General features: G+C 42.3%; 3 protein-coding genes across 14 annotated transcripts in view; 2 read left to right on the top strand and 1 right to left on the bottom strand.

The window, feature by feature from the left end:
* Window positions 1–1,403, bottom strand: part of WDR93 (WD repeat domain 93) — a 47,639-nt gene extending 46,236 nt beyond the window's left edge. For 4 of the 5 annotated variants that reach the window (XR_011969063.1, XR_011969065.1, XR_011969062.1 and 1 more), the window contains exon 1: window positions 963–1,403. Coding sequence is in view for 1 of the 5 variants with exons in the window: in XM_072618344.1 (XP_072474445.1) it covers window positions 963–1,403 (441 nt within the window). In the remaining 4 variants the exon portion in view is untranslated. The remainder of the gene's footprint in view (window positions 1–962) is intronic. The other variant, XR_011969064.1, reaches the window with a different exon arrangement.
* On the top strand, window positions 1,320–9,202 carry PEX11A (peroxisomal biogenesis factor 11 alpha). Of its 6 annotated transcripts, none has more exons than XM_072618363.1 (3): window positions 1,325–1,457; window positions 4,188–4,303; window positions 7,304–9,202. In XM_072618363.1, the coding sequence occupies exons 1-3, from the start codon at window positions 1,402–1,404 to the stop codon at window positions 7,873–7,875; spliced, it is 744 nt and encodes a 247-aa protein (XP_072474464.1). In that variant the 5' UTR covers window positions 1,325–1,401; the 3' UTR covers window positions 7,876–9,202. The 6 variants fall into 6 exon arrangements, with proteins under 6 accessions (XP_072474494.1, XP_072474464.1, XP_072474486.1 ...); XM_072618374.1 differs by lacking the exon at window positions 1,325–1,457 and adding an exon at window positions 1,551–2,142; XM_072618377.1 differs by lacking the exon at window positions 1,325–1,457 and adding an exon at window positions 2,158–2,342.
* On the top strand, window positions 4,282–26,752 carry PLIN1 (perilipin 1). Of its 3 annotated transcripts, none has more exons than XM_072618244.1 (9): window positions 4,282–4,303; window positions 11,886–11,944; window positions 15,479–15,683; window positions 16,662–16,744; window positions 18,162–18,426; window positions 19,634–19,818; window positions 20,865–21,053; window positions 21,595–21,834; window positions 23,871–26,752. In XM_072618244.1, exons 2-9 carry the CDS (start codon window positions 11,900–11,902, stop codon window positions 24,264–24,266), a joined length of 1,608 nt encoding a protein of 535 aa, XP_072474345.1. In that variant the 5' UTR covers window positions 4,282–4,303; window positions 11,886–11,899; the 3' UTR covers window positions 24,267–26,752. The 3 variants fall into 3 exon arrangements, with proteins under 3 accessions (XP_072474345.1, XP_072474351.1, XP_072474335.1); XM_072618250.1 differs by lacking the exon at window positions 4,282–4,303 and adding an exon at window positions 10,891–11,244 and having other exon boundaries at window positions 20,904–21,053; XM_072618234.1 differs by lacking the exon at window positions 4,282–4,303 and adding an exon at window positions 10,894–11,244.
* Window positions 26,753–27,720: the final 968 nt, after the last annotated feature.

The following is a 27,720-nucleotide window of genomic DNA, read 5'->3' as shown; positions in this document are numbered from 1 at the left end:
TAAATTAGTTCTTTACATCTTAAAAGTATGAAAAACCAGGCACAAAACAGTAAATAACTCGTTCAGAGTAACTACTGGGGTTGATCTCTCAGGCCATAGAAAGGTCACTGGACATATTTATGGATGAGATACTGTGGTGTGATTGGAATTTTGAGATGTAGGTTCGAATCTACCTGGAGCATTGGACTCAGAATCAGGAAAACCTACGGTCAAATCCCACCTCAGTCACGTACAAGCTAGGCAACCCTGGGCAAGTCACTTTATCTCACACAGCCTCCGTTTCATGCCTTCTCCCACTCACCCCCAGCAGGAATAATAAAAACACCCAATTCAAAGCATTGTTGTAAGGCTCAAAGGGAATATGGAAAACACTATGGAAATGTGAGTTATTGTTCTCATCCAGGTCTTCCTACTCTCTATCCGTGTGACCTTGGGCAAGTCACATCTACTCCCCTGTAAAAAGTGGTGGGGTTGTCTTGGGGCAGGGGCAGAGGCAGGGGCCCCTTGGGCAGGCTAGGGAAGCCTCTCGACTTCTTCTCCCAATAATTTTTCAACGCACAAAATAAAATACATAGGATTACAAAGGAAATCCCTCCCGCTCCCTTCTATTTTGAAATAGTTGTCAAAATATTGTTTTTTAAAATAAACGTTTGGTTAACTAAAAAAATCACAGCACGGACCCCAGGGAGAAGCCCCGCGAAGCCTTCCTGAAGGCCCACCTCGGACCCGAGCAGCCGCACAAGGCTGCGCAGGGAGCCCGGCTTCTCGCGACCCCCGTCTGGGGTTCTCTCGGCAGAGACACGCGAGCGCTTCTCCGGCTCATCTGATAGATGGGGAAACTGAGGCCAGCAGGGTGACGTGACCAGCACTCAGCGGCTGAGGCCGGGCTGGAGCTCGGGTCTCCGCGCACCCCAGGCGGCCCAGGGAAACCCTGGGGCCGGAGAGGGCGAGGGGGGACGTACCTGAGGGACGCGGGGCGGCAGCCGCAGCCTCGGAGCTTGGGCGTCCCAACCGGAGACTCGTCGCCGGGGTAACCTGCGAATCCGGCTCCGCGGGGAAGCTTCCCGCTCTCCCTTTTCGGCGTCGCTCCCCGCTGTTGCCGCGGTAACGCTCACTTCCGGCTCGAGCCCGGAAGGCCTCGGAGCCGCGACCACTTCCGGCGTCGCCGGAGGCTCAAGGTGCGGGGGGCGGGGCGGAGACGGCCCCTCCCTCCTCCCCCGCCCTCGCCCCGCGGGGGGGGAGGGGGCCCGCCCCGCGCGAGGGAGGAAGCCCGAGCCCGCGGGGCCGGAGCGCATCCAGTCACCCGCGCCCCGGGGGACTGCGGCGCCCTCCGTTCGGGCGGGGTCCGTACTAGACCCTGGGTGCAGCAGGTCGCTGGGGAAGGCGGGGCGGGCCGGCGGCATGGAGGCTTTCACTCGCTTCACCAACCAGACTCAGGGCAGGGACCGGCTCTTCAGGTGAGTCTGGGCTTCCGGCCTCCCACAGCGCCGCGCCGCGCGCCTCCAGCCCCAGCTGGGCCGGGTCCCGGCCCGGCCAGAGGCCCCCTCCCCCTCCCCCTCCGCCGAGTCGCGGAGCCTGCACGTGACCTCTCGCTGCCCCGTGGTCCCTTGTCTTTGTGGACGTGAGCGGTGGCGAGCCGGCGCCGAGGCGGACCCCCGGGGGCCGGACCTACTGGGTCCGGCCGGACCCAGAGGGGAGGAAGGGGCTGGACGGAGACTAACGATCGGCATCCTTCGGAGTGTGAGACTTGGGGGAAACGCAGAGAAAGCCGGAGGAAACCCCCGGAGGAAGGCCGTCGGGCCGGGGGGAGCCGGGCGCTCCCGACCTCCCCTCTTACCGAGGACCTTTGGTTGTACAGACGCCTCTCGGGGCAGAACGCAGGGCACCCTCGCAGCGTACCCTGATGCCCAAAACCCGTGCCTTTGTTTCTCAATAACTTTCTCCCAGTGAAAGGAAGCGCTGGACAGTCTGTCCTGGGGGAGCTTTCGTAAAACGAGGACTTGAGGGTTAGACGCTGGTGTCCGAGGTCCTAAGAAATCATTCTGCGATAAATCCCTTTGTATCTTTCACTTAGAGACGAGATGCCCCTGATAATGCTCCCTATTCCCAGCTCTTAGTTCATGGAGTCATAGATGGAGAGTTGTAAGTGACTTAGACACCTCTATTATAAATGTGAGGAAATGGTTGGCCCAAGGTCACCCAGTCAAGTTTGAACCCGGGTCTTCTCGTCTGACAGTTCTGTACCTATAACATGCTAAGCCCATTGTAGTTAGGAAGTATTTCACTGTTGCCTCATAGAAACTTGGCTGGTAACCAGTCAGCCTGCTCAAATTCAAGTTCAGGTAGTTAAATTTACAATTTCATTTGGCTGTTTTTCCGATTTTGCTAATATTCTTGGACTTCTGTCATGAGCTTCACAGTGCATCAGAAATGCTACATTTCATTATACTTCAATAAAATATAAACATACAGAGAATGAGTATACAGATGTTCATTTTACAAATACTCTGCCAGATCCCAGATCTCTGCTCTAGTATTTTGCAGAACTTTATCCAGTTTCCTCACTAACAGTAGGAGCAGACTTCTTTAAAATGAGAGAGGCTTCCTCTAGTCTTTAAACTTGCCTTCAGGGAAAATATCTTATTTTTGGGCCTAATCCAAGGCCAGCTGAGTACTTATAGCCAGGGAGCACATGTACATATGTGTATGTGTATATGTATATATATGAATTTACTCAACTATACAATACAAATTGTGATACTATTAACCTCTTTAGCTTTATAGGCTGAAATATTTTCAACATAGTTTGTCAGTATGTTTGCAGGATGTATTTATTATGATTCTTTTTTTAATTTCTTATTATACTTGATCAACTTTCATATAACTCTATATTTTTTTGTATTTACCATTCTTTACAGCAACATCATGCTTTTATTGCATTAATATACCATAGGTTGTTTAGCTATTCCTAATTAACCACAGGACATTTAGATGATTTAGGGGATAAGGTGATTGAGGTGACTTTGGTGTTTTGCTGTTTTAATAACATAGTTGTAAATATATTTTGTACAGCTAAAGCTTTTTTTCTGCTTAATTATTTTTTTGGATTATGGTCCCATGGGTTACTAGGTGAAAGGGTATAGGTGCTTGCAGATGGCTAGAAAGGACTTTTTAAAAGAAAAGGCGGCAAAAAAACCCTCCAAATTTATCACCTTTGGCTCCAAAATCATTAATACAACATTCTAAAAATCATGTTAAATTTTGGTCAGAATGTTTAATATATAAGTATTAAAATATGATTACAGAAATATAGTATGGAAAAAGAAGCACTTTGCTATAAAGTAGCTAGTTAATCATATAGACTGCTAGATGTACTGGGGCTTATGAATATCTGTGATTCAAGGTTTCTAATTTATTGTATCTATGTTAGGAAACAATGTTTGGGGCTATAGATTGATACATAGAAATAACATTCTTCTATTGAACTAAATATTAAAATGGTGTAGTATTCATTAAAGTCAATTTCTATTTGTATTTTATGTCTTTTCCTTATTTATTAGATTTAACCCCATTTGAAAACCACATATAAGAAAATATCTCTTCTTGTGTATATAATAATCCATATTGCTTTTTGTGGGCTTGTCATTTCATCAGTGGCAGGAACTTGGTAGGTGTGGGAACCTCCCAGTACAAATCAGCAAGTTAGTTGGTTGGTTTGTCAATAATTACAGAACTAGTATATTCTCAGGGCTTTAACCCAGGTCTTCCTGATTCTAAGGCCAGTCTTCTCTAGTCATTATAGTACCAGTGTTATACATTGTCTCTTATGGGTCCTTTATATTCTATCTGGTCCCTTTTGTTTATTTGATTTAAACAGGAGATGACTTTTTGAGCTATTTGTCCCTTTGATCCACATCCACTTTTATTCCCACCATTTGAGTCAATAAAAAGGCTGGTTTTTGCTGTTCATTGGATTGTTTCAAAGTCCTTTGCCATCACCTTTGTGTTGCATTTTCATTACTTGTGCTACCCTTTGGCCTTGTGGAGCTGGTGCAGAATGTTCCTCTTAAAAGTTCTGCTTCATAGAAATTACCCTGAGTACTTTGCCTTTAGCAGTGTACTTTCCCTTCTGATGTATTGTTTTGCTTACCTTGTAAATCATTCTCCTCACTTTTTTTCCATTCCAGAGCCATTCAATACACATGCATGTTGCTTAGATATTTATTAGAGCCTAAGGCTGATAGAGAGAAGGTGGTAATGAAGCTCAAGAAACTGGAATCTAGTGTGAGCACTGGCCGTAAATGTAAGTACCCCATCCCTTGAGGAAGAGCCTCCTAGTTTAGAATCTTTAGTCTCAGAACATTTGGTGTTCATATCACTTTCTAATCGTAATTTATATTTGATAGTACTTGTTGATGGTATCCAGTATTGCTGATCTCATTTTGCATATGGAGTATCTGAAAGAGACTAAGAAATTAAATGATTTAATAATAAAAGACCATCCCACAGGCATGGTCCTGGGGTTTTTGATGCTATGCTGTTTCTTCCCACATAACCAAAACCAGTAAGACCAGTAGAGTATGTTAGCTCATTTTTGCCCTAAATCATTGAAATGTTTTGACAAGTCAAGAAAAATAAACAGCTTTTTCATATTTTTCTGGCTTCTAGGAGCTGTATTGAGGCTCTTGGAAGGAGCAGAACAGTCACACCCTAATTTTCATCCTGCTAATAATGCCTTCCCACTACATGGTTCTGAATTCCTGTTTTCTTCTTCCTTCTACTCTTCACTTAGAGTAAATGATGGAGAAATGGGTAAATCTTTTTAGGCTTTTTTCCTAGCTGGCTTAGTATAAAATATACAAGATTAAATCAGCATTTTACACCTGTTTAAATCATTCTCATCACAAGTAATGTTAGAAAAAAACCCAACATTGTTGTGTGTAATGTTCTGGTTCAGGCCTGCACAACCTGTGGTCCGAGGGCCGTCAGCAGCCCATGGACACACCAAAGGATGTTTTCTTCCACATTTTTCATGGGCCGCCCAGAGTCCTTGGGCTGCAGGTTGTGCAGGCCTCTTCTAGTCAGTGACAAGTAGGATGAGAACCTAGGATTGCTGGTTGCTATACAAGTGTTTTCTCCCTTGGTTTCTCTCAGCTGTGAGAGACCATTGGCAATTCCAAACAGGTGAATAACATCAAAAATATTATTTTAGGAAGATTGATCTGAACAACCAAAGCTCAAGAATATTAAGGGAATTAAGGAAAAAATGTGAAGGAAGGCAGCCTAGCATGATCTGGCCTCAAAACATTACAAAGCAGTAATCATCAAAACAATTTGGTACTGGCTAAGAAATAGAATGGTCCACCCGTGGAATAGATTGGGTACACAGTATCCATTGGTAAATGGACATAGTAATCTAATATTTAATAAACCCAAAGATCCACACTTTGAGGGCAAAAACTCATCATTTGACAAAAATTGCTGGGAAAACTGGAAAACAGTTTGGCAGAAATGAGGTACAGACCAACATCTTACACTTACAAGAAAAGGTAAAAATGAGTACGTGATTTAGACATAAAGGGTGACATTGTAAGGAAATTAGGAGAGCATGAAAAATTTTGTCTGTCAGATCTATGGATAAGGGAAGAATATATGACCAGACAACAGATTGAGAGGATCACAGGAAATATCTGTGATAAAGCCTTCATTTCTCAAATATATAGGGAACTAAGCCAAATTTGTAAAAATAAGAGCCATTCCCCAATTGATAAATGGCCAAAGAATATGAACCGGCAGTTTTCAGCAGAAGAAATCAAAGCTATCTGTAGTCACATGAAAAAAAATACTCTAAACTACTATTGATTAGAGAAATGCCAGTTAAAACAGCTTTGAGATACCACTTCATACCTATAAAATTGACTAACATGACAGAAAAAGAAAATGATAAATGCTGGAGAGGATGTGGAGAAATGGGGACACTAATGATGGTGGAGCTGTAAAATGGTCCAACCAATTCTACTGAATTTGGAACTAAACCCTAAGAGCTATAAAACTGTGCATACCCTTTGGCTTATGATACCACTACTGGGTCTGTAGACCAAAGAGATCAAAGGAAAAGCAAAAGGGCCTATTTGTACAAAAATATTGATGGCAGCTCTTTTTGTGATGACAAAGAATTGGAAATTGAGGGAATGTTCATCAAGTGAATGTTTGATCAAGTTGTGGTATGTGATTGTGATGGAAGACTGTTGTGCTATAAGAAATGACAGGCAGGGTGATTTCAGAAAAACTAGGAAGACATATATGAACTGATGCAAAGTAAAGTGAGCAGAACTAGGAGAACATTCTACACAGTAACAGCAATATTGTACGATGATCAACTGTGAATGACTTAGCTATTCTCAGCAATATAATGATCCAAGACAATTCTGAAGGACTTATGAGAAAAAATGCTGTCCACCTCCAGAGAAGGAACTGATGGAGTCTGAATGCAGATTGAAGCATAATTTTTAAAATTTTCTTTTTTTTTTTTGCAACATGGTTAATATGTTTTGCATGATTTCACCTGTATAATTAATACGCTATTTCTTGTCTTCTCAATGAGTGGGTAGTGGTGTGAGAGAGGGACAAATTTTAGAATACAAAAAATTTTTAAAAAGAAATGTTAAAAATAAGTACTAAATTTGAGGGAGGAAAAGTCACCTTCTTTCTACATGAGGTCCTTCCTGATCCCTCTCATCCCAGCTTCTGTTTCCTTCCTCCTCAAAGTTATTTTGTAAATACAAGATTATTTTGTATAGAGCATTTAATGCATATATATATGTTATCTCTCATATATTGTAAGCTCCTTGAAGACTGGAGCTGTTTCATTGACTGTGTGCTCCCAATGGCTGGCACAAAGGCATTTAATAAATGCTTGTTGATTCAGGGAAAAAATGTAGTAACTGAAGGTTATGATAGTGATAATTCAGCAACTTCATTCTAGAAAAATGTTTCTGTGTAACCCAGACTTTGCAGTCTTTATTTGTGAATGGCCTTGAATTAGAATGAGATATCCATTGGAGTGATATGAGATAGGCACACAACAAAACACTTCAATGCCTTTCATAATAATTCCAGCTACTTATTTTATATTCTACAAAACTATTTCCCTCCACAACCAGGATGCCGAGTCCAAAAGGCCAATAAGTGGATGAAAATCCAAATTATACCACAATAATGACCTATCTTTCCTCAGTGATTCGATTTTCCCATTTCAATGTGAGTGAGAAGCTGTGCTAAAATTCATGGGTTTTTCTTACAGGGTTCAGACTAGGTAACGTGGTACATGCTGTCCAGGCAACTCAACAGAGCATCCATGCATCTGATCTTGTACCCCGATTCTGCTTAACAATAGCCAACCTGAACCGTGTGATTTACTTTGTCTGTGACAGCATCCTTTGGGTGAGGAGTGTGGGACTCGTTTCCGACATCAACAAGGAAAAATGGCGAAAGTGGGCTGCCCGTCATTACTACTATTATCTCCTGCTGCACATCATCAGAGATGTGTATGAGATCTCCCTACAAATGGAGCAAGTTGCACAGGAAAAGGCAAAAAGAGAGAAATCAATGCGCCAGAACCACCTAGGACCTTGTATAGCTGATGAAGAAACAGAGTGGCTCCAGTCCTTTCTCCTCCTCTTGTTTCGATCCTTAAGGAAGCATCCTCCCTTGCTATTGGACACAGTGAAGAACCTCTGTGATATCCTGAATCCTTTGGACCAACTTCACATTTATAAGTCTAATTCTGGGATCATTGGACTGGGAGGCCTCCTGTCCTCCATAATAGGCATGATAACAGTGGCTTATCCACAGATGAAGCTAAGGACTTGCTGAAGTTCTTTTGTGTTGGGTAATAGCACCTGTTTGAAAAGGTGACTCTCTGAGTGGGATGGGCACTTTGCCTGTGGCTGAGAAAATGTCACATTCAGTATGTTTAAACCAGTTTTCACAAAAGTGTTCAATTCCCTATGCTTATGTGAGTATGTACACTATATGTGTATGAATTCCTTTGTCCCTTTCCCCACTGCACTAAAAAAAAATGTTAAGTTCAGAGGTAGTCTCTAAATCTACTTTAAAGGTTGTTATGAGGATCCAGTGAGATAATATTTGTAAAAAGCACCTCTCACAGTGCCTGGCACATAGTAGAAGCTATGAAAATGCCTATTCCTTTCCCCTTTCCCCACCCTCCCACTATTGAGGAAGGACAAAACTGCATTTACAGTTCTTAAACCCTTTACCCTGCCCGTCTATAGTATATATTATGTCTATATGATGAAGTCTTTGAGTAGGACATCTGATGTCTAAGAGCTAATGACGGTATAGGGAGACTCACTCTATTGAAGAAGATTTTAGAAAACTGCATTTTTTTTTGTATCAGATTCTTTACCCCACAAAAAGTAGAGTAAGTCCATTTATTAATTATAGATTTCCTTCAAAACATGAACTCACAACAGCCATGACTAAGCTGCCTAATTTAATGCTAGGTTCCATCATTTGATGGTTAGTTGGTCTACAAATAGTTGCTTTCACAAAATGAAATTCTGTTAATCTAGAAGCCGAGTGTGGGTAAGCCACTCACAATTTTCTATGATAATCAGGTTTTTAAGCTTATAGGGTGTGGGGCATAAAGTCTTCCTAGGGGAGAGTGGAGCAGAGAGCAGAAGGAAGAGGGGAAGGTGTAAGGAGTCAAGTGGTGGGTAAAGAAAGACAATCATTAAAAAGCATAATTTCTTATGATCAGATCTGGAGTATTCAGTTGTAGTGAGAAGCCAGTTTTGATGCTGTATGCTCACTCTGTGGTAGCTACCTTCCTTAGGTCTTGAATCCTTGCTGGATATATGCTAGTTCTGCTCTTATGGGCATCTCATGATTGAAGTGAATTTGATATGGCACATCATCGGTTAAGGGGTTGGTAAGTGGTTTAGTCTAGTGGTCTAGTTTACTCCTTTGAGTGGTTCTCAAAAACACTCAAATACATGGCTTAATTCCATTGCTTAGACAAAGCACCAAATATGAAAAAGAGATTGAGTTTGGAGATTTTTTAAGTAAATTGGAAAATGTCAGGCCAAGACAGATTTACTCAATAACACTATTTTTTACATCATGATGTTCAATTGTAATGTAAATTAATTATGACTAATAAATTGTTGGACCTATATGACTCCTTGTGTTTTTGCATGTGTTTGGAGGATAATATAGGAAGGTGAAAGTAAAGGAGATAATCTTCCTTCATTACTGTTAGGCTGCTTCACTTACATAGGAAAGTAATTCTGGAGAGAAAGCCAGAGTTAGATAAGATCACTGTCCATAGGCAGAATCTGATCTTAGAAATCAGGCTCAGTTAAGACAAGAGCGGCTCTGAAATATACCTTGTGAGACTGATGAAATTGTATGGTTAGCTTTGGTAAGATTGAGAAAAAACATTGTTGCCCCAGAATTGGTATCAGAATTAAGTGTCCTGGATCCTGAAACAAGGAAGCTGCTCTTCCCAGAAGGGTTCTTAGAACCAAAGAAATGTAAAATAGACCTATAGACCAGCTCTGGGGCTATCTCAGAATACTAGCTGCTGGTGCCCTTCAGCCTCTTGGAAGGGAGGGGTGGGGCAGGTAGTGAAGTTCTTTCACAACCTCAGGAGCGTTTCCAGGACCTTTTACCAGTCCTTACCTCTCACTTACATTCTGGGCTCTAAGCTCCAGAGGGCAAAAAACCCAGCTTCCTCTGCAGAGCTTGTTATTTACAAATCAAGCCCTATACTCCCTCTGGCCCCAAGCCATTATACCAAACACTTAAAAACTGACCTCTGTCCCCCAGTGGTTGCAGAACCTTATTAAGTATTTGTCCAGAAGCTGAGAGTATGATCAGAGGGCATCTCCTTCATGCCTTTTACACTTTTATAAACCAAGGACTTAAAAAGCTCTGGTTAGGCAGATAATTGTAAACTCTTGGAATTCTTTGTACTTAAAGCTTTAGGTGGAGCATCACCTGCTCGACTTTCTGTCTTCTTAACTATTTGTCACCACCAATGACCTATCACAGATCAGTGAGACTTCACCAATCTGGAAAAAGTTAGATAATTGTATTTCTATTAATAGCAAAGAAAATAAGTTTTTATCCTTCCCCAACTTCTCAATCAGGTTATAAGACAGAAAGCCAAGTACTTAAGTACCAAGTACTCACCTTCCTGTGAACTTAACATAACCTTCCTGTTTGTCTTCCTGGGGTCTGCCCAGTATTAGCTCCTCAATACTATTATACTTGCCCTACCCTCTTGTATAAAGAGAGATGGGTAGATGTATGTTCTTACTTATCTGGCAGCTATTGTTAGCAGAACAAACCAGTCAAAATATACCTCTCCAGGCTGGGGAAAAAAGTTGTCACTCCTGCACTACACTTTGGGAACATCCTATAACTTATGACTTAAGAATTACCTGGTGGATTATGCCCACCAAAATACGCAACAGCAGATAAGAGTCATAAATTGGAAATCATTTGTCCAAAGGACACAATGGTAAGTTTGGTTCTGAATAACATGTTCAACTCTACTGAGTAGTTCAGTTCCATATTCACAAGCAGAGATAATCTAAGGGAATTCATGTCACAATATCCAGTCTCAAGGTTCCCTCTAACAAGCAACTAAAAGAAACCACAAGAGTTGAATTGGTCAACTGGAAACTGGCACACTGAGAGCACCTTTTGTGGAAAGGGAGCTAGATTAGGAAATAGAGTTTAAGGGACATTGACTACATCATCTAGAGACCCAAACTTCAAAAAGTATGGGGTGTGCTTCAGAATATTTGTTGCCCTCTACATTCAAAGCCTGGAACAGCAGTTTCTCTAAACCTGGATCCCCCTCAACTCTAGTAACCACCCTCTCAGCTATCCAATCATCCCTGTAAAGTTTAGTATTTGTCCAGGGGGACCATTGGTCAAATTACCATAGCCAGCTGCCACTCCTCTTTTGTCCCCTCTCTCCTCGTTTGGTTGGGGAAGTGAATAGGACTTCCCAAGACTTGGCTTCCCAGAACTACTGGAGATAATACTGCCAGAGAGGTCCACTCTGCAAGCTCTGCTGTCCAGTTGGCCCAGTGCAGGGCAACGGTCAGCTAGAGTGAGTTGGAAGGGCTGCAGGGCAGCAAGTAGTGAGGTCTGCTGGGAGGGATCTTGTCTGTGCTGCTGCCATTGCTTAGGGGGACAGAGCTAGAGGTAAGTACTTCTGGGAAGTTGCTCTCAAGGTAGCAACTGGAGGAAGGCACTGATTGTGAAGCAATTGGGATTCTGACAGAAATAGATTTTTAGCTTGTATCAGGTACAACGGAGCCAGGCAAATACCCTTCATTAGACCTTCCTTCAGAAGGAAGATTTTGTTGGTTTATAGCCTGAGTATTTTCCTTTTAATATGATTTAATCTGAGTCCTTTCTTTTTAAGATGTATTGGTGTATATAAAGAAGAATCCACTACCTTTTATGTTAAGGCCAGAAACTGAGTCTTCTCCTATTTGCTTTCTTTCCCCCTAGTTTTACTAACATAAGAACCTCTATATCTTTGCTAGTGCTGCTTGTTCCCTCCCTGATGTTCCTACTTTTATCCACTTGGGCCCTTTTGCTTTGTGCTATCCTTTCCAGCTACAACCATTATTGACTAGTAAAAGCCTTGCTGCGGATGTCTACAGGAGGTTAAAGGTGTCCTCTTTTCAGTGGTTCTGTGCCATGTGCCCTATGCCAGGGAACCAGAACCACCAGCCACCCCCTGTGGTGGCCTATCCCTAGAACCTCAAGTACTAAGGGGGCTGACCTTGGGGGCATAGGGTTGGACACTGATGGTCATGGGATCTTCTGCTTTGCAGACTGAAGTGTTGAGATGGCAGTCAACAGGAGCCCGACCATGATGGATGGAAATCACCCAGTAAGTTGTGCATGTTTAAAGCAACTAATGGGGACCCTAAGGAAGGGGAACAAGAGGAGGCCAGGAGTATAGGTTTAGGGATTCAATACCAGGATATATCCAGGTTATATTATTATTCCTGACTGTGAGGAAATTGTCTTGATGTCCCAAAAAGTTTCACCATGGATATTGTATGATTTGAATTGATATCTGTGAGGTATGTAAGGAAGGTGGTAGAGAAATAGGAGCTGAAAATATGCTTTTTAAAATTTTTTTAAAATCGTTGTGCCGTTATATTAGTAATCATAGTAAAAAAAAAGTTTCATAATTGGATTATGAGATTTTAGAACTTGAAAGGACCTTAGAGATCACCATCTTTACTTTGCAGATGAGAAAAATGAGATTCAGAAAAGTGAAAATAACCGGGTTCAAACTCAAACAGGAACTGAGTTAACCGATTTTGATCCTAGATCTTCTCATTCCAAATCCCTTTCTACTATACCACAATATAGCTGGTGTGAAGTGATTTAATGTGTCACTGAATTTAAGTATCTTTAAAGTATCCCTGAACTTCTGTTACATGAAATGCTTCATACTTTGAAGGGTGTACGCCAGTGACCAGAAGGATTTCTCTGACTCAGACTCCCTTCTTGTCATTTGTGGAAATTCAAAATTATGTCCTGAAATAGTGTTCTTCCTTATCCTAAAGTTAGCCCTAAAATATCATTGTTCTTATAAATGCCATAAAAAAAACCCAATAGACTGATGAAGCTGGAAAGGACCTGAAAATACCTGGACCAGCCAGGCCTCAGCCTCAGTCTCATTCAGAACAGGAGATTCTATTACCCTCAGCATCACTTTACATTTTGGCTCTGCCACAAATGGTTCCTCTCAACTATGTCTGCACTTTCAATTTAAGGTATAGTAGGTAGTATTTTCTTGCTTATATTCATATAATTTTTGAGTTTCTGATTTATCCCAGGGAGAGGGAACTACTTTTTTTTTTTTTAGTTCACTCTATCCTATAAATGCCCAAGGTGCTTTCCTCATAAACATATAAAGTACTTGGCAATAAGTCATCTAACCAATATGCTTGACAGATACATTTCTTCCCCCTTCTAGATCTGGAAATTACAGAAATCTCTTAAACCCATCACATGGCTGCCTTCCCTGACCTAATCTGCCTTCTGCTAGATTGTCTAAGGTGCTTGGCCTGAGGCTGCTTGAGAAAATAACTTTGCCAATATTTGTTGGCAAACTATGGCAACTATTTTTTGTCATACTTTAAACAAAAGGAAAATAACTGTGACTGAGAGGCAAATATGTATGACTGTTATAGGAGAGATGGTCCCAAATCCACAAAGCCTGTGGGAATCATAGCATTTCTCCAAAGACTTACAACACTTAGTTCTTCCCAGCTGAGGGATGGAGGAGCGGCAGCTTCAGAATCAAGTTCAGTAAAAATGGAGAAAAGAAAACCAACTCACTGAATATGCAGTGGAAGGAAAATTGTTTCTTTTCCATTTGAGTGAAGTCTATGGCAAGAGAGGGACTTGTACCCTATCTAGGAGTCCAACCAACCTTGGCTGGTTGGCATGTTGGATTAGTGTGAAGACATTCTAGCAGTAAGGATCAACCTGGGACTATTCTCTAGTTCACCATCATAAAAGATAACGCAATACTACTCCTATGACTTTATTTTGATTAAAGGCTCAATCTTCATTATCAAGCGCCCTCTAGTCCTTAGTGACACTTAGATACAGAGATTAATCAAAGACATTTCATTGCCAATGAGGCTTATTTTTTGAGGGCAGCACCTCTGTGTTTATGATTATGCTAATATGTTCCCTCCCACTACTATGCTGTTAAGACATAGAGCTCAGATCTCTCATTTTCCTGATATGGGGGAACAAGGAGTATGATGCAAAATTGTGCCATCAACTAGATGGTACGGTCATTTGTATTTGTTTACAACACCTTTGTCTTTAAGTTGTCCTGATTTTCAAAATAGGAAAAAGAGCAGATTCTGGAAACTACAGAGTGGTAAACTTGATACAAATTTAACAAAATTAAACAGATTTTGTGAGCATTTAGAAAAGAATACACTGATTTCTAGGAGCCAGCATAAATTCACTGAAAACAAGTTATGTCAAACTAACTTCTTTCAATTAATAAGGTTAATTGTTGGTAGTTCAGGGGTATGTAAGAGAGATAGTGAATCTTAGTTATATGATAAAATAGTGAATTGTGGAGTAGATGACAGTGTTGTTAACTCTGGAGTTAACTAGTGAAGTGCCACAGCCCTTTGTCCTTCATCTGGTACCATTTAACATTTTAGGAATGATTATCAAATTTACATATGCTATAAATCTGGGAAGGAGAGCTGACACAATGGAAGACTTAATCAAGATTCCGAACAACTCCCCAAGTTGAAAAACTGACCCATTTATGTTTCACAATTATATCTAACAAGTACATCTATAAAGCCTCATATTTAGATTCTCAACATCATTGGTACAAGTAAAGGATAGGGGAGATCTAGCTTGGCAGAAATTCATGTGGAAAAGATACAGATGTGTCTGCTAACCACAAGCCCAACAGCGTGATGAGTTGTTTTACCTGGAGAAGTAAAAAGGTAAAGGGAAGAGATGATGCCTTTTTTCAGCTATTGAAAGGGCTGTCAAGTGAACACATTCTGTGTTACTTCAGAGGGTATTACTATTGGCAATGAATAGCAGTTATGTTGAAAAATTTCCATATATGTAGGAACTTTCTGGTACTTTACTTAGAAACATTCAGTTGTGGAAGGTCTGCTTCTTTAAGTTGCAAACTCTCAATCATTAGAAGTAGCCAAGCTACAGATTACTGATTATCTGTTAATTATTTTGTAGAAGGAATTCTTGAATTGGCCAGGAGGTTGGCCTAGATAGCTTCTAAGGTCATTTCTAACTCTAAGCATCCTTTTTTTCCTGTTTAATCTCATAAATTAAATTTATGTGCACCGTTTCAAATAACTTTTAACTATGATATCAAGAAGTCCAAAAATGTTTAGAACAACAGAGATGCAATGGGTTATAAGGTCTGTATTGAGAAATGAAATAGACATATTACTTACTGGTAATTTAAGGTAGGAGATTTTGTTAGTGGATTAGAAAGCTGGGTGTTGTTGGTCATGGAAGACTTTCTGAAAAAGATGAACTTTTATTTTGGTTGGAAGGAGGGAAAAAATATAGCTTAGCTATTTGACAAAGAGAATCTGGCTTTTGCTGAAAACTCGGGCTGTAACTAATAGGCCTTTTACCTTCATGTGCACCATCTTACTTTCTCTACCCATTCCCTTCCTCCACATAATGAGTGGGCTGCCCAGAGGCCCTTGGCATGACAACTTTCTCTTTTCCCTTGATTCTGACTGTGACTCTTCAGCTTAGCCCAATCTCATGTAAGGAAAAGGTGAGCATGAGGTTCTGCTGACAGAAATGGTGGGGTGGCAAGAAGGAGAGAGGAGGAAAGAGATGGGAAATGGAGGAAATCTTTAATGCTTCCTTTTCTTTCTAGGAGCAGGAAAATGTACTCCAGAGAGTCTTTCAGTTGCCTGTGGTAAGTGGCACCTGTGAGTGTTTCCAAAAGACCTACACCAGCACCAAGGAATCCCATCCTCTTGTAGCCTCTGTATGTAATGCCTATGAGAAAGGTGTACAAGGAGCCAGCAACCTGGCTGCATGGAGCATGGAGCCTGTGGTCCGACGGCTGTCAACACAATGTGAGTTGCAGGGACCTGGGGCTGTCTGTTTGTCTGAATTTCATTATTCAGCCTTCAGAGAATCCTTCATTTCCACTGACATTTCCACCAAGGTTTAGAACTTGTTTTGAAAAGTTGGAGTGAGAAAAGATCTGTGCACACTCCATAGGAGAAGATGCCAGTTACAGATGAACCACTGACTTAAACAATGCACCCACTGAGAGCAATGAGGCAATGGTATGGATTCGGGGTCTATAGTTCCAGCCCTAGATTCGGAAGTTATTATATAAGTATTGAAGAATCTACTGTTCTCTCTACATTGAACAAAATTTTTACTTAGATTTCAGTAGGTCCAGCACCTCCCACTCTCTTAAGGAGAGAAGTATCTAAGAGACCTCCAGATGTCAGCAAGAAGAAAGCCCGACTCAAAAACCTTGGCCCTGCGCCCAGGCTTTTATGATCTTGTATAACATTTTAGGCAAGATTTAACAGTTGAAGGACCAGAATTTTAGAAAACTTCAAAGGACCAAGCAAATTTTTACTTCAATTGACATCTCTGGTCTAATGAATAAGTATTCCCAGGGCACTGTATCAAAGTCTTTCATTCTTTGGGGTGTATGCAGCCCCTGAGACTTCACAGGTCAATAAAGAGAAAACTTGTTAAAGGGAATATCTGTTCACCAGGTTCCCTTCTAGCCTTCAATCCTCAAGCCTCTACTACTATGGACAAAAGACCTATCTTTCTGTCATATATCCCTAAAGCTGAACTAGAAGTGAAATCGCCCCAGGATGCTCCCTCCTGGCCCCAGGTCAGTCTCAGGCCAAAGAACCCCAAGGAGATGGTGTTACTTGGGATTAAACTCTAGGGTCTGTTTGTGAAGATGACAGGTGATCAGTGATATATGATTTGGCAGTGTTCTGTAGCCTTATATCTCTCTCACGAAACTCTGGTTTCCCAAAGTAAGATGGGTTTGTTAACTTCAGTGTTCTTTGTTTCAGTCACGGCTGCCAATGAGCTAGCCTGCCGTGGATTAGACCATCTAGAAGAAAAGATTCCTGCTCTCCAATACCCTCCAGAAAAGGTAAGGAAGTCTCCTCCCCATGCTTTGTATCTCACTGCCTGCTTCCTTTTCAGGCGATCAAACCACCCCCACTCCTGATCTCAGAATTACTTTCTTCTACTTCCTGAAGAACATGGTAAAATTATGTTTGCAGTGGGGGTTGCAGGAGAGTTACTGAGATTCAATCCTCATCCATGGAAACATCACCTCATTAAAGCCTAAGGCTGAGACCTATTGTCTTTTTGACCCTAAGTTCCTTAGATCAGATGTTCCTGTGAGTTTTCCATGGCTTCTGTATCCTTGTTTTGGTCAATTTAGCAGAAGACAGTAGTCCAGTTTGGTTGGAACAGAGAGCACGTGAAGGGGTGTACTAGGGCACAGGTCTAGAGAGGTAAGGTAAAGCTAGATTGTGAGGCTTTGAATGCCAGGATCAAGAGTTTAAAATTATTTGGTAGATAATGGGAAATCACTGAAAGTTTTTGCATGGAGCAGTAGCAACACATTAGGAAGTGAAGGATTTATTGGAGAATGGAGAGACTAGAGTGAGGAAGAAGGGGCTATTATAAAGTCCCAACAAGAGACAAGGTAATTGCAATGGGAATGGAGAGGATAAGCCAGATTGTGCAGATCTTGCAGAGATAGAAATTATAGTACTTGGCAATTCCTTGACTGGCAAGGAGAGCTGATGCTCAAGAGTGAAAGGTGATTCAGTTTATAAGCCCAGATGACTGGGGAGATAGTGCCCCTTAAGGTTGTAGTTTAACATAGGCAAGATCCTCAAGGAGCTGAGATCCACATTCTTGAAATGTTGGTTCTTTTGGGGTCCTAGAGAGAAGGAGTTAGGAAGTATATCTGCAGTTGTCACAGGAGAGGGATGGATCCATTTTCCAGCTAAAACTACATGTCTATAAGTTCATCCAAATGCTAGGGTCCTTGAAATATGGAACAGATTAGAGATGCTCTGAGCATTCAGTGCCGAAGACCTTTAAAAAGAAAAATCTTCCTTTATTCCATAAATAGATATTAAATACTTCCATGTGCAATATGATATAGCACCTAGAGCAGTGAACTCAGAGACAAGAGGACCTGGATCTGCTTCAGATACTAGCTGAGTAACCCTGAATAAGTCACTTAACCTTTCTCTGCTTCAGTTTCTCCAATTGTAAAATGAATAGTTTGGATTTGATTACTTCTCAGGTCCCTTTCAGCTCTAAATCTATATAATCCAATGACCCTACTGTGCTCAGTAGTGGGAGAGATACAAAGATATGACATAATCCTTCTCCTAAAAGAGTTTACTTTTTAGTATAGGAGTATGCTAATGTCACAGACAAATACAAGATTTGGCAGGTGCATGAAAACGGAATAAAATGCTCTGAAATAAAATTTTAAGAAATATTTTTGAGGTGATGTTTGTTGCCATTTCATCTGCTTACAGATTGCCTCTGAACTAAAGGACACCATTTCCACCAGGATCCGAAGTGCCAGAAACAGCTTCAGTGTCCCCATTGCCAATACTTCAGATAAGGTCCTGGGGACAGCTTTGGCTGGCTGTGAGCTTGCTTGGGGCATGGCACAGGACACAGTTGACTATGCCTCCAGCACCCGGGTGGGTCAGCTGGCAGCTGGAGGGGCAGACTTGGCCTTAAGCAGTGTTGAGAAGGTGGTGAACTATTTGATGCCAGCACCCAAGGAAAATCCAGGTATCTAATGTCCAGAAAGCTGAGTAGAGTGGGGGTAGGGGGAGAGAGCAAGATAGATACCAAACAGAAACATTCTGCTGGAGAATGCCAGACTCAGCTCCCAGAAAATCAGAAATAATGTGGAAAGTTTAGGGATGTCAATAGAAAGAAACTTACTTTACTGTCACCCATCATTTTACAAATTAGTTCATCTATTCTACTAGCCTGGCTTCCATTGTGACTGAAAAACTGGGGTCAGGGAGCCAAAGGAGTCAGAATAGAATGGAAAGATTAGGAATCTGGAGCCCAGGCATCTTTGTTCTGCAATTGGAGATCCTGTAACTGTATTAAGTTCTCTGAGTCTCAGCCTCTCCATCTGTAAAAATTAGGGAGTTAGATAGCATGATCTCTAAGGATGCTGCCAGCTCTCAAGTTCTATGAAATGTGGAGTCCTCAGATATGTAGTCAATATCCATGAAAACTGTGGAATGTTAAAGCCTCAGGAATTTTAGAAAGCTTCCAGACTAACTCTTTCATTTTGCAGATGAAGACCCAGAGTAAGAGTGGTCTGAGGCCCAGAAAATGGGAATGACTTGTTTAAGATCACATATTACTAGATCACATCCCAAATTAATGGCAAAATAGAGACTGCAATCTGGTACCCAGGATGCATCTTTCTCTTAGACTAAGTGTTCTTCTTTTGTGTCATTGGGCCCTTTGGCAGTCTGATGAAAACTATGGCTCCCTTCTCAGAATAATGTTTTTAAAAATATAAAATAAAATAATTGGCTCATAAAGGAAACCAATGATCAAAGTTATGAAAATATTTTTCAAAATTATAGTAATATTTCTAGCAGATTTAATAACAATCAGGACTTTTTAAAGTAGCAATGAGTGTTGATGATATTTTGAGATATCTGCAGTCACTGCAATATCATATAAAAATAATATAACTATAGTTTGTTGCCTACATTCATAATTGTTGGAAATGCTAAACTTCAGTTAGAGACTAATGAAATAAAGGTTTCATTTTTTTTCCATTCAAGTTCACAGTTGACCAGATTCTATCCATAGACTTATTGGGGTCCATGGACTCCAAGTTAAGAACACTTTTCTTAGACTGTGCTGCTTCCCAAAAGGATTTTCTTAGTACTTCCAGATATCATGGATCCACTTCTCACCATTTATTTGGTTTTTCTTTTCTCCTTTTACCTCCATTCTAACTCAGCCCTGGTCGTGGAGCACCCTAATCCTCCCCAAGTCCAGGAGAAGCTGCCAAAGCCAAAGCCCAGTTTCCTTCAAAGGATTGGAACTTTAACCAACACTGTTTCCCATCACACTTTTCACACGACAGTCCAGACCCTCCGCTGGGGCCATGCATTAGCCAAGTGGATCCCAGGTGTGGCTCCATTGGTGAGTTTCCACTTGGTCTCCAGGCAAGTCAGCCCAAGAATTGGTATTCACAGCTCATCTCTCTGTATCTTCACTGCTCCTGCTTTCCACCCCTAGCCCCTCAATCCTAGTTCGACCTTCCCAAAATAGAGAGCTCATTCTCCAGTATGGACTGGGAGCTGCTGAGCACAAAGACTTGTTGGGATCCTAAGATCAGAGGATTTAAAACTAGAAGGAACCTTAGAGGTCCAAGACCCTCATTTTCACACATGAGCCCAGCAAAATTAAGTTCTTTGTTCAAGGTCCCAATGGCAGTAGTTAGTAAAGTCAGGTTAAGAACCCAGGAATTGGTGATTCTAAAAATCTAACTTTATTACCTGAATAAAGGGTGGGTACCACTATCTTGTTCACATAGTATTTGATAATAACTCACTTGACAGTTTTAAAAATGCTTGCTTCACAGTGACCCTATGAGGTAGATAGAACCAGTATTATCCTTATCTTGTAGCTGAGGAAACTGAAGCTCATATAAGGACAGGGATTTGCCTCAAAGCTGCTTAAAATATATTTTCTTTTCTTGAAATCTGAACTGTCTTTGAAAATCTGTTTGTATACAGTTATTTGCATACATGTACATACAGGCTAGGCAGCTGAGTGGTGCCCTGGAGTCAGGAAGACTCAAAAAACCCAAGTTCAAATCTGACCTCAGACACTTCCAGCTGTGAGACCCTGGGCAAGTCACTTTGCCCTGTTTGCCTCAGTTTCCTCATGTGTATAATGAGCTGGAGAAGGAAATGGCAAACCCCTCCAGTATCTTTGCCAGGAAAACCCCAAAATGGGATCACAGAGAGTCAGACATCCCTAAAACAATTGAACACCAGTAATAAATACCCACACTTCCTTCCACAAATGATATTTACTCTGGAATTTAGAAGTTCCGTGTAGTTCTGATTCTGAGTATCAGGAGAATTGGCAAGGGGGTTTGCTCCTTCCTTTTCTCTCCTCCTGACCCCTCTTTCCTCCCCAGTGCACACCCTTGCTTACCTCCTGTTGTTTGGTCCCCACAGAGCAGTATGGCCCAGTGGGGTATGTCGGCTGCCTTGCAGGTGGTGTCAATACCCCGATCCACCTCAAGGGGAAATTGGCAGTACAACCAGGCCCAGGAAGAGGAGGATGACAAGGAGGAGGAGGAGGAGGAAGATGAGGAGGAAGAAGAAGAACTTGAAGTGAAGAAGGAAGAGAAAAAACTAAATGAGGTGAAAAGAATGTGCCAAGTAGAGTGCTGTACCTTGGAGGATCAGTGGGAGGGGGTGGGCCAGGCTAATTAGATTTAGCATAGAAGGAATATGGTCGGCATTGTTTCCTTTATTTTATAGCTAAGGAAAGGTAAACCCAGAAGGTTAAATAATATGCTCAAAGACATACAAGTAATAAACAGCACAATCAGGATTTGAATCCAGTCCCTTGACTCCAAAGCCAATGAATACTTTCCCCATTATCATTGCCTCCTCAAGCAAAGCCTGAAAACTGCTCTTTGTCTCCTGACCCAGAGATGGATTTATGCTTCCCTAATCCCATAGAGAGATGTCCACAGAGTAAAGTGGGTGTAGAAGGAGCCAGTAGGTACAAGGTGGGGGGTATGTAAGCCTGGGAGCAAAAATAGTTGCTAATAGCTCTGGTGAAGAAGGTCTGGAAGATGTAGGTAACAGAGAATATCTGAATGGGATGGAGGGTAGTAAGGTGTTTGGGGGGTCAGGGGTTCACAGGAAAGTCACTAACAGGAGTTCTTGCTCACAGACCATGTCCAAGAACCAGAGCCTCTTAGATAGTGTGGTTCACACTTTGCAGTCTGCCTACTTGACCACTGTCTCCACTGTAAAGTGGGCACCCTTTGCCATCTGGAACAACACCGCTGGAAGACTGCTTCACCTCACTTCTGGTCAGGAGACCTTTGCCAAAGGCAGGGCGATGTCATTATCAGATGCCCTGAAAGGTGTTACAGATAATGTGGTGGACACAGTGGTGCACTATGTACCGGTGAGTAGTCCCCTGTAGCCACCCTCACCCCAGGAGTCCTGGCAAAAGGTCAGTGTCTACTGGGAGGATGAGTGGCCATGGGGGGAAGGGAGGATTGAAGTCTAAGCCCAGTTGAGCAAGGGCATTGAGGACTGAATACTAAGTCTTGAGGTCAGTTTGGACACCAGGATCTGGTCCTCTAATCAGGCCTGGAGAAGGTTCAAGTGTCAGTTCTCATTAATTAATTTAGGAAAAATTGGATTATGGCATCATAGAATTTAAAAACCAGAACAGATCAATATTTTATTCCAACTTTCCCTCTTTAAGCTTCAAATTCCTCATTTGTAAAATAAAGGAGTTAGCCTAGATGATTTCAGAATTCTTCTATGTTTACCAGTTCTTCATCTTTAGACTCCCTTTTTCCTTTTTCTTTTTCCCCACTCTGGCCTATAGGACTGAAGACTATTGGGAGTAGAGGTCAGGGCTCCCTGAAGACTGGATGTCCTAGCCCCAGGAGCCTCTGGGAAAAACAAACCCAAGTTCCCTTAGATCAGGGAACATTATAGAATGTGAGAGCTAGAAGAGACTTTAATCTTCTCATTTTACAGATGGGGAAACTGAGTCCCAGAGTCATTAAGTGACTTGCCCAACGTCATAGGAATATAAGTTTAGAGCTGAAAGGGACCTCACAAGTCACATAGCCAACTCTCTCATCTTACAGATAGGAAACAAAGCTGTTAGATGGCTTCCATAAGGTCACAGGTAATAAGTGGCCGGGCCCTCTGATTTCTTCCCCTCACATACGCTGAGAGTCAGTGGGAAAGCTAGGACTAGGTTCAGATTCTCCTCATTCTCAGTCCACTGGGCCATAACCAGAACTTCTTGAACTCTAGCTCCCAAACTAAGGTCACCTGCCTCAGGAAGCTCCTCTCCCAGCTCCTGTTGGAATACTTTAAAAGAAAAATAATCCAAATCTCCCCTCACCTCCTGGTCAGGTAGAGTCTTACTTCCTGTTCTTGAATTTCTCTAGGTGCCTCTCTGCACCCTCTTCCCTCCCCTTTGTTCTGATTCCCCTGCCATGGATTTGTAATTTATAATTAGCATTCATGTAGCACTTTAAGGTCTGCAAAGCGCAAACTTTGATCTCTCAATAACCCTGAGAGGTGGATACAGACGAGGAAACAGGCTGAAGGAGGTCAAGAGACTTGCTTATGTTATTGTTACTATAGTATGATTTTAGAGCTAGTAAGTGTCTGAGGCAGGTTTAGAACTCAGGTCTTCCTGACTCCTTGTCTAGCCCTTTAATCACGTGACAAGTAGCTGCTCTACTCTCAGACAAAAAACAGGGGCTTTTAGAATATAGATATAATTTGAAAGAAAAGCAATTCATCCAGAGGCTGCCCCAGAGATGATGTAAAGCACTATGATATAAATTCCAGGTATTATCAAGCTGTCAGGAAGTTCTACTGAGCTAATTTTCCTTTCTGAGAAGGGATCTGTGATGACAGTAATGTCTTAATGGGTATACAGAGGATTTTCAAGGGATTTTAGCTACCCTGGAGACCTCCACCTTGGCTCCTGTAGAACCTCAGAATTGGAGGGGCTTTATTGCAGCTAAAGTCACAAAAACATCCAGGACCATTTTCAAACATTTTTAATCATTGGGAAGTTCTTCCAAGCAACCCATGGCCATGGCCAGCAGCCGTCTCTGAGGCCTGCCTGGTGTTTTCAGCCCTTCTGTGACTTTTCTTTTGATCATGTCCACAAATCACTTAACTTTTGAGTTTGTTTTCTCATCTGTAAAACAGGGATGGTAATAACATGGGCCCTATGTACATCTGAAAGTTTTAAAGAAAATGCTTTATGAAGCCTAAAATGCTACAGAAATATGAGCTATCTGTGTCCTCCACAGTGCCTTGCCCTTTGCAGATGCTCAATAAACATGAAGTGAATTGAAGAAAAATGGAACCTAACAAGAGAGTAAAGAGGGAAAAATAGAGAGGGTGATGAATTCAAATGAAGGCCCTGCTCTCTAACTTTGACCCCTGGCTCTTCAGCTCCCTAGGTTATCACTGATGGAGCCAGAGAGTGAGTTTCGGGACATAGATAACCCTCCATCTGAGACTGATCGAAGTGAAGGTGCCAGTTCACCTACTCCTGGGATCCCAAGCAAACTACTGCATCGGGGAAGCCTGAAGAGTACCCGGAACTCCAATGCTCTCTCCTTCCTGGGCCTAGAAGATAAACTCTTTACACAGGTGTCCCAGAAGCGCAGCTCCCTCCATCATGGCCCCACCTTTGAGCCTGAGACACCTGCCACCAGCCGCTCCATGTTTTCTTCCTACCACCGAGAGAAACCTACCCGCCGTGTCAGTGACAGCTTCTACCGGCCCAGTGTCATGGAGCCCATCTACAACCGGATCCACCACAATCAGCTTTACAAGAAGAACTGACCCAGGCCAAGATCCCTGCAGGACCGATCTTTCCTTGGTGCCCTTGGTTGGTCCCACTGGTTAGTGCTCATGCCCTGCTACCTTTGCCACTCCCAGCTTATTACCACTGCCTCCATAGAGAAAAGCAAAGCCTGCATCCTAAGAGATCTCAGTCCAGTGACCTCTGAATTTGCCTACAACCTACATACTCATTCATTACTTTGCCAGAATCCTAGATATTCTAATAGACAGATTCCCTCTTGCCCTGCCTGCTAGCCAGAAGCATACCACTAGCACTGAGAGCAGCCTGAGGGCAAAAGCTAAGGGCTTATGGGGTTGGAGTCACCAAAACCAAAGAATGAGGTGAGGCCTGCAAACTCAGCACATCAAGGAGCTCTCAGAGTAACTGAATCAGTCTAAATATAAAGAAGGAGATTTGGGGAGTAGGGATGTTTGTGTTTTTAAATCTGCCTCATCCATTTAAATCCGAGTTGTACCCCTCAGAACAGTGCTCTTGGGAGCTGATACAGTCTTCTAGTGGTGCAACCCTTGCTCAAACACATTTAGAGCTTGACAAAAAACACTATGGCCTATTTGCAACGACGCAAAGAAGCCATCTTTCTTCCCTCTATAGTTATACCTCCCAAATAGTAACATAAACAAGACTTTAGAAACCATCCAGTCCAACTGCCTTGTCTTACAGATGAGTGAATGGAGGCACAGGGAGGTTGTTACTAGCTCAGGATCACATAGGATGTAGACCCAGGTCATTTGATTCAAAATCCACCTCCCTGTTACTTTTGAACCCAAATTATAATTCCCAGATGAATCATCTATCCGACTTGGCTCCAAATAACTTATGCTATTTCCAAAAATCAAATCCATCCTAGAGGGAGGAGAGCTTTGTCACCCTTTGGGGTTGTTCAGAATGATGTGTGGCAAGCTCTGAAGAGAATTTCCAAAGAACTGTCCCCAAAGTATTCTGAGCATTGGCAGCCTATGTCTTTGAGGGAGACTATACTCATTTGGGCATGTAAAATGTAGGACATTGGTCTGAAAAACAAACCAACCAGTCTCATGGTTTGATAGTCTCCTCTTAGCTAGTAACCTTTCCTTCCATTACCCATGGGTTGGAGGCTGTTTATAGATAAATTTCTTTATCTATTAAGATAACACCTTGGGTTTTCCATTTGCATTTTGATTTCAGGGTTCTCCAAGGGCAGATCAATGAAAGAGATGACCACTCTAGGTTGCTTTCCACCCTGTGCTTCTGTTATACACAACCACAATGCATCTCAAACCATTTTCTTTATGTTACCTTAGCTCTAGAAATAGAATTTGAGTTAATACCTATAGCACCTTTTCCCAAAGCTTCTTCAGGCTCCCCTTACGTTGACTCTCACTGATGCCTCTTACCTACATTTTGCTAAATACAAAAGCTCCACCCCCATGGAACCACCCTCATGGAACCCCCATGAGAATTCCCTGGTAGGAGGAAGCAGAATCTTTGTTTCAGAAGTGCTCCTGCAAATTGACTCAGTTACAGGGGAGAGCTTGGGTGTGATCACTTTGTGGGCTTTAGTTCACCGTCATTGGTACCTCTGGATCTCAGAGATGCCTGGTCTGTGCCCAGTGGTCAGGCCTAATTCCTGTTTAATTACTTCTACGCAGTGTGCAGAGACAGAAAACTATATGTACCTGGTCTGTGGAGACAAGAGGAAGGGACATGGAAAGATCAGGAAGCATGTGATCAGAGACTATGAGGGGATTTGGGCAGTACTCTTAGTCTGATCCTAAGAAAGATGGGGATCATTTCCCATTGCCAAGTATGAAAGAGTGTTAAATAATCTAAATATGAAGAGAGTAACCTGGGCAAAGGACAAGAAAAGAAAGAGAGAAAATGGAGAATGAGAGAAGAGGAGGGCAAGAAGAGCTAGGAGTTAGGACACATGGGCTTCCCTGACACCCTTTAGAATATGACAGAAAAGTCTTTGGAGAGGTTCTCAAACCACAGCTCCTCTCTTACCTCTCTCCTTTCTTGTTTATGAGAGGCCCAGACAAAGTAGAAAGGTGGATCTAGTCTAGGATGTCAGGAAAGGTGAAAGAGACTCTTAGCTTTTCCGCTATAGGAATAGGAAAACCAAGATCCAAGAAGACAGACACCTGTATCATACCCAGGGTCTGTTCCAACAATGTGTTTCTTCATATGCTACACAGTTGTGTCACAGTTCTGGAAAGAAAAGCAACCAGCAAACATTCCTTGTTCCAGGGAACCTCTTAAAACTACTCTTCAGTCTCCAAACCACACTCTGCTGCTCCATCTCTGTGGGAGGACTTCAGGCTCCTCCCCCCACCCCTTTTACCATCTTCCTGGGGTCGATGCCAGAGACTGCCCCAGGCAGCAGAATCTCCCTACCTATAACTACTCCTGTGCCTCAAATATTATAGAAGTACAATAAATGCAACATAATAAGCTACTGTACAATAAATATTCCTGTTGGCTTGGCTGTGGGTCTCCCCTGTCTCTTCTTCCTTCATCCTGTCGGGGTCAGGCCAGCCTAGTGCTGTAAAACTTAGTCTCTTTGTCTTCCTGAGCTGCCCAACTTTAAAAAGCCCTTGGAAACACTGCTTCTTTGGAGGATGTGGATGAATTGCTCTTCCAGAATCTCACCCTTTTCCTGAATAAGACAAACCCAGAAGCACATAACCAGAGGCTTTTCCTATCCCATTAGAGGCCTCTGCCAAGTTATTGTGAATGAGAATAGGCTCTGGAAGGCATTAATATTCTTCTGTTTCAGATTACAGAGATGGTTGAGGGGCCTTAAGACCACTGTCAGCTGTGGGACTATCGGAATTGCTTATTCTTATATAAGTAGTGTAGTTTGAAGGGCCTGCTGAATAACCTCCCTTCAATTCTCTGAAATTCCCACCAGTAGAAATTAATTTCTTCATTATCTCCCTTTGAAAAACAAATATCTCTGGCAGGTTTAGCACCTTCGAGTTTATGAGATTAGCAAGAAATTTAATAAGGTCCTGAGGGAATGACACACCCCATTGCTATTTTAAAATATGGGATAGAGAAGGGAAAGTTAGGATCCAATGGAGCCTGATTTTGATGGGACTTGGATGTAAGAATCTGTAGAATGCCAAGTGATAGACAACATGAAGGCATTGAGTAAGAATGGGAATAGAGAGGGTGAAAAATGACCAACTAAGAGGGACAATGAGAATAAGTTTTGTCTACTCCACAACTTTGCCAGGGTTGGTCACTGTGGACAATGGCTAGCTACTTAAGGGCCAGGGGTTTGGGCCCTTACAGTTCCCATTGGTAGGAAACAGCAGATGGTGGGGAGGGGGGAATACGAGCAGGAATATCAAAGCTGGGTGTCCTGCCTGTTTTGAACATCGTTTCTGAAATTCCTAGCAAAAAGTGACCAACTGAGTTTAGCAACAGAGGGGCAAAAGGACCCTGGGA

Source organism: Notamacropus eugenii, chromosome 1 (assembly GCF_028372415.1).
Source record: "Notamacropus eugenii isolate mMacEug1 chromosome 1, mMacEug1.pri_v2, whole genome shotgun sequence".
Taxonomy (NCBI): Eukaryota; Metazoa; Chordata; class Mammalia; order Diprotodontia; family Macropodidae; genus Notamacropus; species Notamacropus eugenii.
The sequence above is the reverse complement of the archived record's forward strand: the minus strand, read 5'-3'. Positions and strand labels throughout refer to the sequence as shown.

Excerpts from the sequence above, each read along its gene's own strand:
- PEX11A (XM_072618354.1), top strand. The coding sequence starts at position 4,581 with ATGTTAGCTCATTTTTGCCCTAAATCATTGAAATGTTTTGACAAGTCA. Across the intron at positions 4,813-7,303 it reads AGTAAATGATGGAGAAATGG|GGTTCAGACTAGGTAACGTG; the intron begins GTAAATCTTTTT and ends TTTTTCTTACAG.
- PLIN1 (XM_072618244.1), top strand. The coding sequence starts at position 11,900 with ATGGCAGTCAACAGGAGCCCGACCATGATGGATGGAAATCACCCA. Across the intron at positions 11,945-15,478 it reads TGATGGATGGAAATCACCCA|GAGCAGGAAAATGTACTCCA; the intron begins GTAAGTTGTGCA and ends TTTTCTTTCTAG. Across the intron at positions 21,054-21,594 it reads AAGAGAAAAAACTAAATGAG|ACCATGTCCAAGAACCAGAG; the intron begins GTGAAAAGAATG and ends TCTTGCTCACAG.